This window comes from Cavia porcellus, unplaced genomic scaffold (assembly GCF_034190915.1).
Source record: "Cavia porcellus strain 051 isolate PalLab524CR breed Dunkin Hartley unplaced genomic scaffold, mCavPor4.1 scaffold_15, whole genome shotgun sequence".
Lineage (NCBI taxonomy): Eukaryota > Metazoa > Chordata > Mammalia > Rodentia > Caviidae > Cavia > Cavia porcellus.
The window spans coordinates 8,801,635-8,818,117 of NW_026947498.1; the positions used below are offsets into that span (position 1 = coordinate 8,801,635).

At 57.5% G+C, this 16,483-nt stretch overlaps 1 protein-coding gene across 1 annotated transcript; it reads right to left on the bottom strand.

The window, feature by feature from the left end:
• Window positions 1-113: 113 nt before the first annotated feature.
• On the bottom strand, window positions 114-15,434 carry LOC100731531 (transmembrane protease serine 2-like). Its single transcript, XM_063224576.1, has 13 exons — window positions 15,205-15,434; window positions 14,253-14,356; window positions 12,515-12,604; window positions 12,065-12,184; window positions 9,125-9,251; window positions 7,418-7,528; window positions 5,363-5,406; window positions 4,434-4,605; window positions 3,736-3,911; window positions 2,839-2,934; window positions 2,421-2,563; window positions 2,037-2,189; window positions 114-1,578 (listed from the first exon to the last, which is right to left on the bottom strand). The coding sequence occupies exons 5-13, from the start codon at window positions 9,133-9,135 to the stop codon at window positions 1,567-1,569; spliced, it is 918 nt and encodes a 305-aa protein (XP_063080646.1). The 5' UTR covers window positions 9,136-9,251; window positions 12,065-12,184; window positions 12,515-12,604; window positions 14,253-14,356; window positions 15,205-15,434; the 3' UTR covers window positions 114-1,566.
• Window positions 15,435-16,483: the final 1,049 nt, after the last annotated feature.

The following is a 16,483-nucleotide window of genomic DNA, read 5'->3' on the forward strand; positions in this document are numbered from 1 at the left end:
CACAGGGGTCCTGGGCTACAGGACAGAGTGTGGGATCAGGCAAATACCCTGGGTCACCCCCAGACAATGAGACACAGCCCGGCTCCACACACTATGTACAGCCAGAGACTGGATAGGTACTGGAAAAATTAGAGATTTTATTTGCACAAATACTTCACAAGTGAATCTCAGAGCAGTCACAAGCAGGGGACAAGCTTCTGTCCCACAGGTTGGCAGTGTCTTGGGTGGCTGCATCTCAGGAGGGCCGGGGTGCTGCTCCCACAGAGGCCAGCCTGGAAGGAGCACCCCATCCCCAAGGCACAGTCCCTGTGTTACCCCCAGAGCCCGTGTGCAGAGCTGCGCCCATGGTCCAGGGCTCATGGGCACAGACAGCGATGCCAGCGTGGCCCCTGGTTTCCTGGGAGCCTGGGGCTGGAGGGACCCACGAAGCAGCTTCCTGTGCTCTGTCTTCTCTGCCTCATGCAGAGCTTCAGGTCACAGTGGAGCTGACAGTCTCGAGTGGAGCCCACAGGGGCAACTTCAGAAAGAGAGGCTGCTGCCCTCCCCGGAGGGCACCACTGAGCAGCGCTCCAGGTATTGAGGTAGCGAGAGGAGGAGCTGACGAGGTCCCAGGGCATCGGGAGCCCATGCTCACCATGGACCCTGTCTCGACATACCAGAGGGCCACAAGCTCCTCAAGTAGCCTGGTCCTGCCCCTTGCCTAGAAGAGCTGGGGCTACAGGGTGTTGGCGAGGTGGCCTGGGGCCATGCTGAGTATCCCCAAGGGGAGCCCCTCCAAGCCTTGCAGCAGACACAGGGCACGGGCCTGCTTTTGCCTTCACTTCCTGTCTCAGCCTGGGAGTGAATGGTTTCCGCCATCCTCCCAAGGCACCCATGAGGGGCTGGGCCTTTCATTTGTGGCTCATTTCCAGCCAGTGTCACCACTCAGAGCAGCGAACAAACCCACAAAACAAATAACCAGACCAGGCCAGCCACAATGGTGGGTGCCTGGGATCCCAGCAAGCTGGGAGGCTGACGTAGGAGGATCTCAGTTGCAGGTCCACGCTGGACAACTTAGCAAGATCTTGTCTCAAAATACAAATTTTTAAAAAGGGCTGGGGATGTAGCTCAGTGCAAAGGCCCCAGGAGCATGAAAAAATAAATTAGCAAACCAGACTGGTCACGGAGGGCCAGGCCACAGGCCTCCCAGTTGGCTGTCCCTTGAGGTGACCTTCTGTGGCCCAAGCACCTTCCTGGCCTGTCTCCTCCCTCCTCGGGCCATCTGGTCACTGAGAGACCACCATCCAGGCCCTCACAGAACAAGTTTGGGAGGAGCACTCAGGGGGCAGCACCACCCCTCCTCTGTCCTTGGCCCTGGCCTGCACCTGAGGCCTGGTCCCCACTTACGAGTAAGGATCAATGGCTACAGGCTGCAGAGGGTACCACAGCCTGCATAACACAGGGACAGTGCGGTCAGCCATCAGTGTTTACTGAGAGAGAAGGGGCAGCTGCCAGGAGTTAAGTCAGTCCCCCAGCCCCATGCCTGCAGCTGGGTTCCCGGCTGGATGTTATGGTGGAGCCCCAGGATTAGCTGTTCACCTGTTCAAAAGGACCAAGAAATGGGGTGCGTGTCAGGACACAGCGGCAGAAAGCTGCTTCTCCTGGTGTGATGTGGGGGCCTCAGGGCTGGGTCAGCAAGCTCTGTAGCACTCAGGGACAACTCATTCTCCTGTGTGGAGCTCAGGGGCTGCAGAAGTGGCCATGGGGTCATCAAGGATCCATGCAGCTTGGCTGCTTTCCACTGATGGCCAGGCCTCTCCCCATGGCTGCCTCCAGAGCCACCTGCCAGGTAGGCACAAAGGACACACCTGGCACCTGCTTCCCCGGGGCCAAGCACCTTCTGTTGCCCATAGTGATAGCTTCTCAGAGGTGACGGGGCAGGGAGGGATGGGGCACAGGGATGGGGTCCCGTGGTTTGGGGTCTGCAGGCTGGGTGGCCCAGGGCTCCATTAGGAGCTCGATGTACACAGAAGTGCAGGGAGAGGGAGCAGCGTTACCCGCATCTGCCGGGAGAGCCAGTCCATGAACACTGTCACGTTTGCGTATACCCCGGGTCTGAATGTATCAGCACAGCCGTACCCCCAGCTTGTGTCTCCAATCAGCCACCAGATGCCATTCTTGTCTGTGACCAGCGGTCCACCGCTGTCACCCTGTGGAGAAAGAGAGTCAAGTTGCAGCCCTGGTGGCTGGGACCCTGGTGAATCTTACCAACACCTGTCCAGGGCCACTGGGTCCCACGTAGCCCAGCGGATTGGGCTTTTATGGAGCGGAAGCTTCCCCATGGAATGCTTCTACTGAGGCTTCCAGCTCTCTGGGAGGTGCCCGGGTCTCCAGGGACCCCCACACCCATCCCTGCAGGGCCTGGACCCGGCAGCAGTCACCTGGCAGGCGTCCACCCTGCCCTGCAGGAAGCCCGCGCAGATCATTTCAGGTGTGATCAGGTTGTGGTACAGTAACTTGCTGTTGCACCTGGAGTTTTCGATGAGGGGCACCGAGGCAGAGTTCAGCTCTTCTGAGGTCTTCCCTAGGGACAGGCACAGGCTAGTGGCTGTCACCAGAATCAAGGATACTCTAGGCCCTTTCCTCCCACCCTAAAGCCAAGTGCTCTCCTGATGTGTCTAGGAGGGTGGCTGGGGATTGCTCCATTAAGCAGATGGGGGAAACTGAGGCATAGTTTGGGCCACTGCCCAGAGCCATCCACCACTGAGTCGCACCACCTGGATTGAAACCAGGACCTCCCACACCCAGCCTTGGGCCACCTTCTGTGTGCCCACAGCCGCCTGTGCCCCGGAGCCTCACCTCTAAAGTAGGTGGCCCCCCAGCCAGAAATCCAGCTCTGCTGATTAGGGTCCAGACCCAGGCCGGGGTTGGGCAGGCACACGGGCTTCACACTGTCTATCTCCAGGAAGGAAATCCTGGTCAGTAAAGGCCAGGGCAAGCGGCCCCTCACCACAGGCCTGGTATCCAGCTCCCTGTGCTCCCACCTGCCCCCTCCCTGCAGGCAAGAAGCTCCCCAGAGCTGTGCTACCGTGAGCAGAAGCAGAGGCCAGCGGCTTCCACAGCATGGGGCGAGGGACCCCAGGACCAAGGGGATCCGGACAGTGGTCCTGAAGCCGATTACAGCATGAATATGGGACGGGTGGTGATGCACATCTGTAATCCCAGCTACTTGGGACACTGAGGATTGGGAGTTTGAGCCCAGCCTGAGCACTTAGTGAGAGTGTCGTAAAGTAAAATATAAACAGGGCTGGGAACGCTGCCCTGTGTCCAGCGCTTGCCTGGAAGTGCTCAAGATGGGAGAAAGAGAGAAGGAAAGGTAGGGAACTCGTGTTTCTTTGAGTTATGACTTTTAAGTGCTTTGCCTGGCAGAACTCAGGTGGAAAGATAAAGCCAGAAATTAATGAAGGCCCCCAGGAAGGCTGGTAACCTCTGGAGACCCCCCATGTCAGACCCAGGAGCACCACTGCCCGCTACGCCCCTGCACCTGCAGAGTCGGGAATGTGGCTGAGCTAGCGGACCTGGGAGGACCCAGCTGTACCTAAGTCATGCTCCTCCCGAGGTCTCCGTCACTGTGGCCAGAGGCTCTGGTGTCAGCCTCCCCTGAGGCCACTGCACTGATACTCCACGGTGCACAGGACGCATGTCCCTGCCACCACCTGCCTCTCAAGACCTTCTGGCCACCCCAGCCCCACACACCATTGAAAGCCAGCGGTGTCTGCAGCTTCAACAGAGCGATGTCGTTGTTCTTGGTTTTGCTGTTGTAACTGGGGTGCGGGATCACTTTCTCCACAGGGATGCCTTCTTTGTGGATCATCAAGGACTGCCGCAGGATGCCCGCAAACACCATCCAGTTCTGCGCGTTTCTGAGGTGTCTGGACAGGTGGGGACAGCACAGGGGCCTGAGGATCACGGAGGGCATCCTCCTGAGGTCCCTGAAAGCCACACACACCAGAGTGAAGTCCAGGACTCCACAAAACGCAGAGCAGGGGAAAGCAGGGTTTGACCTGGCCCCTCCCACCAGCCTCTACCCCTCCCAAGCCTGGCCCTCTGTGATCCTGGGTCCCTTGTGGGGGACCCTGGCCTCCTCCTGTCTGCAGTATCAGCCACAGCAGGACTGAACCCCAGCTAAGGCTTCAAACCCTGGGGGACTGGATCTCACCGACCTTGCTACGCTGGAGAGTTTCCCTGCACATAGCAGGTGCCTAAAAATGGCTCCAAGGCACAAGCTGTGGCCTTGACCAGGGAGTTTTAGGAGTTTTAGGAGAACCCTAGTTCTGGGTGTGAAGGGAGGCATGGAGGAGACTCTGGGGGTGAGCAAGGTGGCCTCCTTTGCCTCAAGCAGCCCTGGGAGATACTCAGGGAACTGCCTGAGGTGACACGGCCTGAGGACTTACATCGTTGCTACGCAGTGGGCCGCTGTCAGGATCCACCTGGGTGTGATGATGGAGCCTCCGCACAGGTGGACGCCCTGGAAGTGCAGGCTGACCTGCCACGGCCACTGGCCCTGTGTGGCAGCTGTGCCACCCACGATCCTGTTGTGGGTGGCTGTAGGGTGGGCCCCACACTCTGAGGACAAGCACAGGGCCACCACGTGGTGAGTGGGAAGGGGTCTCACGGGGACATGCTCTGCCTCCTCCTGAGACTCAGATGCCCCTGTCTCAGGCTTCCCCTAGATGGCAGAGCCTTCCCTTCAGCCACTGGAGCCAATTATGCCTCGGAGGTGTGGACAGTTCAGGGGGAAGAGTGGGCAGGTGTGTGGGGCTGGAGAGGGCAAGGTGGGAGTGGGGTGCAGTGGACCTGGAGCCCCCACTCTGGGCAGTCCAGGACCACTCTCCAAAGGAAAGGAGAACCTCATGGTGCCCCTGTGATGGTGACCAGAGAGCCCAAGGTAGGTGGCCTAGTGGCCGAGGAGGACATTTAGGAAGCCAAGGTACGGGAGAGCACCTCCAGGGACCCAAGCCGTGCCATAAGACAAGGGGATTGGGGTGCAGGGACCCAGAGTGAGAGCCATTGGGGAGCCCCCAGCAGGTTCACAATGCTGACTTCCTCGTCAGCTACTGCCTTGTGCAAGACTCGGGCACAGCCCCACCTCCAGATGCCCAGAGTTGCTTCTCAAGGGATGGAGCTGCTCCCAGGTACAAATGTAAGGAGGGAAGCTGGGCGTGGGCGGGCAAGCCTGTCAGACCAGCACTCTCAGGAGGCTAAGGCAGGAGAATTGCCATGGGTTCAAGGCCAGCCTGGACTGCATGGTGAGACCTTGTCTCAAAAAACAAAAAAACTAAAAACAAAAAACCAGAAGTAGGCAGCATGGGTACAGACTCACCTACACAGCGCAGGGAGACCACGCTTCGGGAAGAGCAGGCATCACTAAAAAACAGAGCCCAGGTCACCGCGGTGCACGGCAGACAAGGACACACGTCCCCTCCCCTGCCTCCCCAGGACACAAGGCTCCCTTTACTGAAGACCCTAGCATAGTGGCAAAATCTGCACAGGACACAGAGTGGAAGTGCAGGGCTCAGGTCCCCACTGTGCGACCTGGGACGAGCTGCTTAGTTTCTCTGAACCTGTTCCCCCTGGTCAAAGGAGGTGGGGTAAGAGTCCTCAGGCTGAACCCCCCCAGCCTGCAAAGCGGGACCCTGCACCCAGCTCCTAACATCCAGGCTCCTCCCAGCCCTCAGGAGCGGGAAGTTCCTCCCCGGCAGAGGCAGTGCAGGCGGACTGCAGGCGCACTGAGAGTGTGCAGTTAGTTGCCCATGGGTCATGTGCCTAAGGTGCAGGGGACATGTGTGGATGTGGCCTTCCTGTTTGGACCTGGACCCCCCGTTATGTTCATATCAATATTCCAAGTCTGAAAAGTCTGAAACACTTCCAGCCACAAAGGATTCCCACAGGGGGCGCCCAGCCCACCAATGCTTGTCTGCAGAACCTGCCTGGGCTCCCTGCAGCGGCCTCTCGTGGCCCCTTGACCTCCCTTGGTAACTGGGCCTAGGTACAGCCTGAAGCTCTGGCCTGGCTCCATTTCAACCCCTCCTAAGGACACATGGTCAGTGCAGGGGGCCACAGAGCTTCCACTTATGGATGTGCCCAGGGGTTCCCCGGGGCCCCTCCTGAGATGCCCGCATGAGTTTCCCTGTCCACTGCAGATGTGGCACCCTTGGCTTGGGCAGTCGGAGCAGAAGAAAGCACAAGATTCTGAAAGGTGACCTTTCCCCAGGTGACAGGGACACTGCCATGCAGCCACCAGTAGGTGGGAGCCAGGGGTTTGCAGAGGAGCCAGGCCAGGAGCAGGCAGAGCCTCAAGCACGCAAGGGTGGCTCTGAGCCTCCCCTGGAGCCCAATCCTGCCACCAGGGGGGGACATCACATTCTAGAGCAGGACCTTCTCTCTTCCCTGCAAAGTTGATGCCACCCCGAGGGTTACCTGGACTCCTGCCAAGGATACCAGCCCGACCCCTGCCTACTCCAAAGAAATGAACACTGGGTACCTCCCCACCCAGGCCACCCTGAGTGCACTGACAGCCCACAGCTGCCCAAAACACACACAGGACACAAACTAGATGGCCCAGTCCTTCTTCCCTCCTAGCCGTCTCTCAGTCAGGTCCCCCTGAGCTTCTGTGCACTCCTTCTGCGGGGCACATGGGGACCTGCTCAGGATCACAAGCCAGCTTCAAGGTGTAGGAAATGTTTGCCATGCTGAACGGGACGTTTGGGTCCCAGGTCCAGGAGGTTATCCCCACTTCAGCGTGGGTCAGGGCCAAAGCACTCAGGAAGTCCAGCTATCTGGATGTCCCCTAGGAAGGGGACTTTTGGAGCTGAGACCTGCAAAGTCTCAGGTGGACTAGTAAAGCTGTTCCTGGTGAGGAGCCCCAGACAGCTTCCTGGGACCCCAGATAGCCAACTGGAACCTCAGACAACCACCTAGGATCCCCAGACAGCCACGTGGTGCCTGGCGCTCCACTGCTATGGCGTGAGTGGGACTTGGTCCTTAAAGTCTTTGTTAGTGGAGTCCCCACCACCAATCACGGGGGCTCCGGAAGGACAGGGAGAGCACACAAAGGACACAGCCCTCCCATCGTGCTGTGCAGGAGCCTGAGGGGCCCTGAGCACAGCCAGCGCTGCAGCCTGGGAAACTTGGACCTCCAAAGCCACAAGGCAAAACACCTGTCCCTTGTCACTGAGGAGGCCGCCGCTGGCGTTTGGTCATAGCAACAATGACCTCAGCTTCACCAGCAGTAAACCTTCAGCCCTGAGTGCAGCCAGGCCTTGATGGGTTCTAAGTGACCCCAGGCCCAGCACTGCAGCCCAGAGGAAGACGCTCCAAACCTGGCACCCAGGTTCTCCTGCCAGATTCTGCTGAGGAAAGAGCAGGGAGCTGGTACCTGAGAGTCAGCTTTTTATAGAAGTTGGTGCTGCTGGAACTCCTGTTGAGCTTCATAAAGCTGGTTGCCCCGCTGTCATCCACTACTCCTTGGGTAGAATAAAAACTGTTCCTAAAACAGTGGGAAATGGGTACAATAGCTGTCATATGGATGCTGTGACACACTGGAAGCCCGAAGCCTTACACTGGGAGCAGGAAGGGTCACCTTAGCATCAAGAAACCAAAGGGGAGCTCAGATCACAAGATACCTTATTACACAGTCTGGTTACCTCGTGCCTGGAGGTTAAAGTCCTGCAGGGATTCTGTTCTAATCCGATGAGGGTGAGGACAAGGACAAGATTAGGGATGCAGGGACTCGGGTGGGGTGTGATCAAAAGGTCCGGTGACTGCACCCCTAGGACACAGTACCGTGAGTCCCCTCAGAACTCCCTCACTGTGAGCACACTCATCCCATTGTCCCGGCCATTTCCTGCAGCAGCTCTGGAGCCCTCTCTCCTGAGGGCCTTAAACTGCTCTATCCTGGCTGCCTTGGTGTCCTAAATGGGTTCACACCATCTCCCTGTCATGGTCATTTGGACTCTGAGGCAGAGCCAGAAGTCACAGGGCACCAGATCCGGTGTGTAAGGCGGACGAGGGCACAGTGTGTGGTTTTTTCGAGCTGCCTCTCTGGCGGGTGGCGCTGGGCAGCAGCACGCACCATAGTTTTGATCATAAAGACCCTTGGGAAGGGGGACTCCAGAGCTGCAGAGAGTGGCCACAACCCTGGGATGAGTGTGTCCCAGTGGGGTGTGTGGGATTTTATGGGGCATTCATGGCAATGTGTCTTGTACTATAATACCATTTTAAAATTTAAATTTAAATTAAATTAATGGGAAATTTAAATTTTCATTGATCACATCCATGCACCCTAATAAAATATGTGGGTTGTTAAAATCCTCCCTGGTGTTATAAATTTCCCTCAGCTTCCTGAGCTGTGATGGGTGTGTGACTCCTCCCTGCTGGCTGGGGACAGCATTTTGAAGGCTTTCACCACGCAAGATGCCAGCCTTCTTATTGGTGATAATCCCCTTTAAAATCAGGAACCCAGATTTCCTGATATGTGGAGTCACAAGGAGACAGCCTGAGACACTAATGACACTGCCCTTTCCCCCAACCTGAGCCCGGCCCGCAGCTTCCCGCAGGTGTCCCTTTTTTCCAAGAGGACATGAGGGAGGGGCACCCTCAGTGCATCCCAAGCCCGGGACCTCTGCCACCAGAATGCTGAGCTGAATAAGCCCCCCTTCTTTACAATGACCTGGGCTCAGGCATTCTGCTATAGCAGCCCAGAGGGAAGGGCAGCAGGGTTCTGCAGGGCCCCCACCCTCTTTTTTGCTAGCTGCGTGGAGCTAAGGATTGTCTCTTCCACTCCCAACTTCTCAATGGCTCCCACGCAGGCACAAAAAGGAACAAAGGCTGCCCCATGCTCACACTCATGCCCTGCTCTGGGGTCTCCTGCACTGGGAAGGTGTTGCCTAGCAACCGGGAAGATGCAGGGCAGGTGAGCACCTTTCAGTGGACTGGAGGAGAGGGCAGTGCTGTCAGAAGCTGACACCTGTCCCCGGCAGCTGCAGCCTGTACTTCCATGGACAGACAGAGTGACGTGGTCTCCCTCTGCCCCTCGGGAGTGGCTGTCATGCCTATGCTGGGTGCCCACCCAGGGCACACTCACCTGTAGCCCATGTTTGTGCAGGCCACAGGCACGTAGTTCTCGCTCCAGTTTTCGTGGCACACGGGGTACCAGGACTTGCTCTCCAAGGAGTAGGCCTGGAGGATGAAGTTGGGTCCGTAGAGGCGAACTGCAAGAGAAGCCAGGCTCTAATGTGAGTGTGTGTTGGGGGCGCTGGGCCCACACTGTCTGCAGATACCAGGTGCTGGGGTGGCTGGTGGTGCTGGCTCTTGTCACATCCAAGGGGATCCACATGGTTCCCCTAAAATTCTTTTGCACTCACTACAAAAATGAATGGAGACAGGCATTGTCCCCAGGGCCTCCTCCACCGCACCCTGGGCTGGAGAGGTCCAGCTGCCCCCCAATGGAAAGGAGCGGATCCCAGACACACAGTCCTGGGCTCCAGACAGGCTCGCAGCCCTGACACATGCAGCGGCTCTGAGGACATGGTGGCAAGAGCAGGAAGCCCGAGGTCAGCGCAGGATGTCTGAGGGGACAGCAGAGCAACGGCAGGTGAACAGATCACATCCCTCGGAACTGAGGGGGGGCCCGGGTCCTTGGTTACCCTGGATTCCCTTCCAGCGATGCCAGGGTGCAGCAGGACGCAGCAGGCATGTGTCACTAGGGAAAAGCAGGGAGCTGGGAGCAGTGCTCTGGGGTTGGGGTGAAGGCGGGCGGGCCTAACCGTAAACACATGGGACAGTGGTGGCACCTTCTGGCTGGTCCCCAGGGAAGGACCACACCAGGTGGCCGTGCTCTGACGCTGTGGTGCTGAGTGAGTCCACCTGGCGCCTGGGACCCGCCACATGTTAGTAGAGAAGAACACAGAAACCTCGACATAGCCGGACAGTGGATATTGTTCCACACTGCAAAGAAAGGTGCCCTGCGGCCAGGAAAGCCGTGCCGGGCCTTGAACCCGAGTCACCGTGTTGAATGAGGCTGATATAAACGGGCCGCCCACCATGTGAGGGCTCTGGATGGGGGCGGGTTGGGTTGCTAGGCGGGGCACTAGGTGAGCACAGAGCATCGGGGAGAGAGTGAGTCCTCATGCAGGTAGGGACTGCAGGGACAGAGGCACTGCGAGTGGCTACAGCCTTGCAGTGAATGCAAGGCCTCACCAAAGTTGCCTGACGCTGTCGGTGGAAAGGCGCCCATACGGCCACGGAAGCTCAGCAGCGGAGTCCTCAGAACTAGAGCTAGAAGTTCCCTCTCCATGCCCCAGCTGTTCCCTTCCTGGGCATCTCTCCAGAGAGGACAGGGCCCCAGGCACACTCGTGTGTAGTGCACAGCTCCAGTCATGGCAGTGGCCTAGAGGTTGCTCAGCGGAGGGATGGATAAGGAGGGATGCACATATGGCGGGGCACTGCCCTGCCAGAAAGGAGGACGGACGAATGTGCCGTCTGTGGGAAAATGGATGCACCTTGAGGCATAACGTGGAGAGGAACAAATCAGACGCCCTGCCTTAAATAATGAGGGTTTCTCCTCCATGTCAAATCCAAGGTCTAAATGAATCAAAGAACAAAATACAAGATAAATGATAGGAAACAGGGAGCTAGATGTTTTGCAAACGGGAAGGGGACCGAGAGATGAAAGGAATGGAAGAAGGGAAAAGTTACACACATGTGCACACACACACACACACACACACACACCCAGGGCCACAAACTTCTACACACTAATAAAAGTTCCAAAGGGTCCCGCTGGGTGCCGGGAGCAGACGTGGGATGCCTCTGCCCTGCCTGCTCCATGTTCTAACACTGCTATAGAAAGCACATATCTATGGAGATGATTCTCAAGTGGCTGCCATGAAACGTGTTTCCACAATGAAGACTCAGCCACTGCTGTGGTGTGGAAGGGGTAGGAGGCTTCCTGGCCCCGGTTCCTGGCTGGCTCTAGGAGCCTGTGTCTCCCTTTGCCTCTGCTGCCCAGGGCTGGCTCTGGAGATAAAGGCTGAGCTGGCGCCCACAATGCTGAAGCTTCCTGGAGCTGAGCAGGAGCTCAGGGCACCCGCAGCCCCAGCCAGGACAGAGAAAAGGCCCCAGAGAGAAGCACAAACCCAAGCAGGGTACAGCAGCCCCACCCACTGCTTGGAGGGCGGCAAGCAACATGGTGAAAGATCACAGCCTGCCAGGGTGTGGAGAAGAGGGATCCTTGACACTGTTGGTAAATTTGGGGCATGGGGGACAGTGTGGAGGCAACTCACCATAGATCTACAGTGTCATCCACCTATCTTGCTCTCGGGTTTTTAACCAAAAGAAATGAACAGTATGTTCAAGACACATCTGCACCCAGGGTCACCGAGGCGGAATTCTCAATAGCCATGCTATGGGGTCCACTTCATCGATCAGGAAGATACAGTGCATGCACCCAATGGAACACTACTCAGCCTTAAAAAAGTGTGTACTTCTGTCACCTGAAGTATGCCAGGTGTGTACACACGCATCTTCTCAGGCACATGTGGGGTTTGACACAGTCAAGCAGAAAGCCAGAGGCTGAGGTGGGTGTGGGGAGAGGTGAGCCCCAGAGCACAGTCCTTTTAGTGCAGAGGGTGAGTCTGGGAGAGCTACCCTGTCTGAGCGGGGTGACTGGCTTGGGTACATCGGGAAGGGCTGGGAGAGGCTTTGTGTGATCTCACCACCCAAAAGAAAAGTAAAGGCAAGCACATGGGAGTGGCCACTGTGAGGTTGTGAGTTTGATTCCCCGTAAGAAAAGACAAGAACGATGGGGCAGTAGCCAGGGAGCACACAGGGTGTTTTGGGGTGCATGGTAATGTGTCTTTTCCTATAACCCATGCATGAGGTCTGAATGCCTGGTGCATTTTGGTCCCAACCCTGCAGGAGTGGGGATCGAGGGTCTCAGGCTCTGTCCAGCTCCCCTCATCCATGACACTGACCCGGGGCCCTCCCATCCCAGTCCCAGTAAGGACCCAGGCCGGCTACTCACAGCACTGCTTCTCGTCCTCCCCGTTGGGGCACTGCTCCACGCCGTCGCACCAGAGGGAGGCACTGATGCAGGGCCCCGAGCTGCTGCACTGCACCCCGGTCACCGAGCACCCTCTCCTCACTAGCAGGGGACAGGGGGGACCTCTCATCAGGAGGAGGAAGCCAGGGTGCTGGGGGAGGGTCTCCCCATCACCCACACTGGGGGCCCAGGAGCAGGAAGAGATGACTCCACCCCCACCATGTGGATAAGGAGAGGCTCGCATGGCCCCCACTACCCGGGACCTCCGGCGTCCATGCTGTGTCTCCCCACCTGCCCGGGCTCAGGTGCAGGGGTGCTGCAGTCAGCTGCTCATGGAGCTGAGATGCTGGCCCTCTGAGAACAGGTGACCAGGCACTGGGACAAGAGGGAGGGGGAGCCACGGGAGCAGAGCCCACAGCTCACAACACTCACGGAGGAGCTTCCACAGCAGGCCGCCAGTCAGCAGCAAGGCCACTAGGACAGCGCCCAGGACCAGGAGGAGTAACTGCAGCCGCCTCGTCTCTGCAGAAGCGAGAGCAGGACACGGGTCAGCCCTGCGGAGAGGACTCTTCCCAGAGCTCTCTCTCTGGCTTGTTCAGTTTTTCTGAGACAGGGTCTCACTGTGTAATCCAGGCTGGCCTTAAACTCGTGGCAATCCTCCTGCCTTAGCCTCCTGAGGGCTGGGATTCTAGGCATGTGCCACCACGCCCACTTCACCCACTGCTTTGATCTACAAGCCCCCTGACCCGGATGGACTGTAACATGGTCAGGACAAAGCACGAGTCCACCCAAACACATCGAAGCCCTGAGCGCCACACACCTGAGCTGCCCACCCACTGTGTGTATGCTGGAAGCCAGCTCAGCCCGCAGTGGCTTAAAGCACCTCACGAAAGCTGGCTTCCGGGCACAGTGCTGACTGTGACAGGGCTCCCCAACACCACTGTGAAGTAGGGTGCTGTGCACTAGACCCCATAAGCTGGGGGCTGTCTGCGAACCTCATTAAGCAATAAGACTCTGTATGCTTAACAGTGTGGGTATGAGGCTGGAGAGGGTGGCACACACCAGTGACCTGGCATTCGGGAGGCTAAGGCAGGAAGATCACAAGTTCAAACCCAGCCCAGGCAACTTACTGACTTAGCAAGTCACTGCCCATGGAGGCCCCCCTGGACAGACGGCCTCCCTGAGCAAAGAACGATGACCTGCTTCTTGGCTGACCTGGCCCTGTCTCCATGGCTGATATGCAGAGAGTTGGCTAGGACTGTCCTTTTATCCCTGCAGTGGCTTTAGCAATGCAAAGGGTCTGGCCAAAGTGTGCTGCGCTATTTGAAGCAGGGCCGCAGCGCTGCCCCACACTGTAGCTCCCACAAAACCCGCATGAGCTGGGCGGGAGGCAGTGAGAGGGAGCTCCTCGCTGTGGGCTGGGACGTAGCCTCAAGACACGAGGCTGTGACTTTTCAGGACATAAAGGGTCACAGGTGAGAGCCGAATCTCCGACCCGGAAGCATCAGATACTGCTCCACCTGCCTTAGGCAGATGGGTCAGCACCCGTCCTCCTCTCTGCCTAGTGCGGAGGTGACCTCGGGCCTCCCACCCACCCGGCTCACAACGCTCATGTCCTTCCCGCCACGCTCCCCTCGTGGAGAATCAATAAACCTGGGTTTGGTGATGGGCTGGGGCCTCTGTTCCGGTGAACCATCAACCTAGCTGGACTGGGGCCCCTTGGTTCCCCACCATGTTAGATACATATCTGTGCTTCTGTTTATGCCGTGGGTTGCTCTGGAAGTGGAAGTTTGGAATTAACTCACTTGAATTCCAATAACTTTCCTTGGGATTACAAATACAAACTTCCCAGACTGTGAGAGCCCCGGAAGGCTCTCTCTGCCTGCCTCAAAACAGAAACAAACTTTTAACCAAGGGCTGAGGAAGGCAGCTCAGTGCAAAGGCCCACTTTGCATCCACAATATTACAAAACAATAGGTAATTTGAATTTTAAGAATATTGCTTGGGAGGGCTCCCTCCTTCTGTGACACAAAACTTACAGGTTTTGCAAAACAGAAGCCACCCTCCCTGACTGGAAAAAGCTAAGCTTTTAAACGGTGCCTGGGTCTCTACAGAAGCTCTTAACCCAGGCAATGATCTGGGCAAAAAAATGGCTGAGGAGCAAACTTACCTGGTTTTGATAATTACGAGCAAAAGCAATATCATAAGACCGATGTCTCCACGGTGGTCACGGTGCCAGGGCACCCCGGGCAGCAGAAACTGCCTCTGTCAGCGCTGTGGAGGAAGAGAGGACTCACACCACACCTGGCCCTGGCAGCTACTTATTTCATTAATCATGGGTAAGTAAAGTTGACAACAGGATGTAAATTGCAGTTTGCAGGGGGCAGCGGCCACCACGTTGGGCAGGGCGCTATGGAGTAAGCCCATCACCCCTGGGAGTCTCAGTGAATGGCACATGCTAAAGCCCTGTGGCCTCAAGGCAATAACACTGAGCTCAGAGCTAAGAATAAATCAATCTGGCAGAGAATTAAACAGTTTGATTATGAATAAGATAATTTGGGAGAGATTTTCTCCACCAAAACACGGTGCTTTGGCCAAGGGTGTGATCCCAAACTGTCAAGGTCCCATGGACAGAGGGGACAGTGCCAGGAACCCTGGGGGAGTCTGGGGTCAGAAGGCAGCTGCCCAGGGAGGAGATACCCAGCCTGGCTCCCCCAGGGAATCCGGCCTCCGGTGTCCCAGGTTATCCCAGGAAGAAGGGACAGAGGCAGAGGAGAGGGCAGGAGAAGGGGGAGACGGACCCTCCCAGGCCGGCCAGGTGCTGTGTCGGCCTGGGATTTGAACATCAGCTTCTGGAGTTAGTGGGGCCAGGAGCTGGGCAGAGCACAGCTGCCCAGCTGCTTGGAGCTCAAAGCCACACCTGGCACTGCTGCCACATCCTGCCATGACCCTGGAGCTCCACCTGGCTTCAGCGTTTCCCCCATTAACTGGACCCCGCCCCCAGGAAGTCTGGCAAGCTGGGGAGCTGGGCTCAGATCCCCATTGCCTGCAGATCCCAGCCCTGAAGAGAAGGGGAAACTTCCCTGCTGACATAGGCATGGTTATGTTAGCATTAAGCTCACATTAAGGAGGGTCGGCAGCCTGTCCTCTGTCCACTGGGAGCCCCAGTGTTACCCCGGAAGGGAGGTCGTCGTGGTGAATACAGCCTCTGCTCAGCCCTGGTCCGCAAAGCCTGCAGTGGGGATATAGGAAGAGAACGGGTAGGGTCGGCACTGGGACATGGGTCTCCCAAAAAGGAAGAGGAGAAAACTTCCGCAGGGTCCAGGACCCAGAGCCCTGGGCTGTGCTTCTCCTACCCTGCTTCCTCCTCCTGCAGGTGGCCACGCCCACCAAGTTTCCTTATTAGCCCACAAAACCCAAGCCCCTAGCAACAAGCTGACCACCCAATCAGGTGCCAGTGCCCTTGGAGGGAGGGGTCCCTGGGTCCTGACCCCCAGAAACAGGGCCACTGCCCCCTATTCAGGGGTCACCCAGCTCTGGGCACCCTCTGGCTGGAGTGGCTTTGTACCATCTCCTTCTACAAACAAACTGGCTTGGCTCCGTCTCCTGACTTCTGTCCTCACTCTCCATCATGGTCTATCCCGCTGGCCATGTCTAGCACAGCAGAAATCTCCAGCTGGACCGTCGGGTCACAGGGGACCCTGTCCTGGGGGCAGTCCATGCTTGTGTGACTAATTGGCAGTACAGAAAGCTGATGCTCAGAGAACGGGTGGGAGCGAGGTTCACACAGAGCTGTGTGGCAGTCTGTCTGGGGACCCTGTCAGACAGAAGTCCAGCTTGCTAGTGCCCAGGCACCCAGGTCAGGGCATTTTACCGACAAGCCTCTGGCCAGAGGATGTTTGGCACTGGAACCCCAGAAGTCCGGGTGGACCAGGAGAGCTGGGAAGTGGGACTTCTCCAACCTCCTGTCCTGCCTGTTCAAAGTCCACCCTGGCAGAATCTAACACGGCTCCTGCTCGGAGCAAAAGCAGCTAGAGATCGCAGAGACAAGCACCCCGGCCAGGATGGAAATAGACACGAGAGGAACTTACTTGGGGTGCAAGTCCCCGAGGACTTGGGCCGCCTGTGGAGGAGGGGTGTCAGGGCGTGTGTGGGAACCCTCGGGGTAGACTGGGGTACAGCTGGCAGGTAGTACTGAGGCACATACACTGGATGGACATTGGGCACCGTGGGTGGCTGTGTGGGGTACAGGTGTTCTGGCTGGTACCCATGGTTTTCACAGCAAGGCTGGTTTTCCCATCTCTTCTGGGCACTGTCACGAAAGTGCCCAGAGCAGGGTATGCCCAGTGCCTGGCCTCACCCCTACTCTGCTGGCCTGGGAAGACAAGGCAAGGCAAGGTG

Coding starts and splice junctions, on each gene's coding strand:
- LOC100731531 (XM_063224576.1), bottom strand. Junction 4,606..5,362: donor GGTCTCCCTGCGCTGTGTAG/GTGAGTCTGTAC, acceptor GCTTGTCCTCAG/AGTGTGGGGCCCACCCTACA. Junction 3,912..4,433: donor GCCCACTGCGTAGCAACGAT/GTAAGTCCTCAG, acceptor CCACCTGTCCAG/ACACCTCAGAAACGCGCAGA.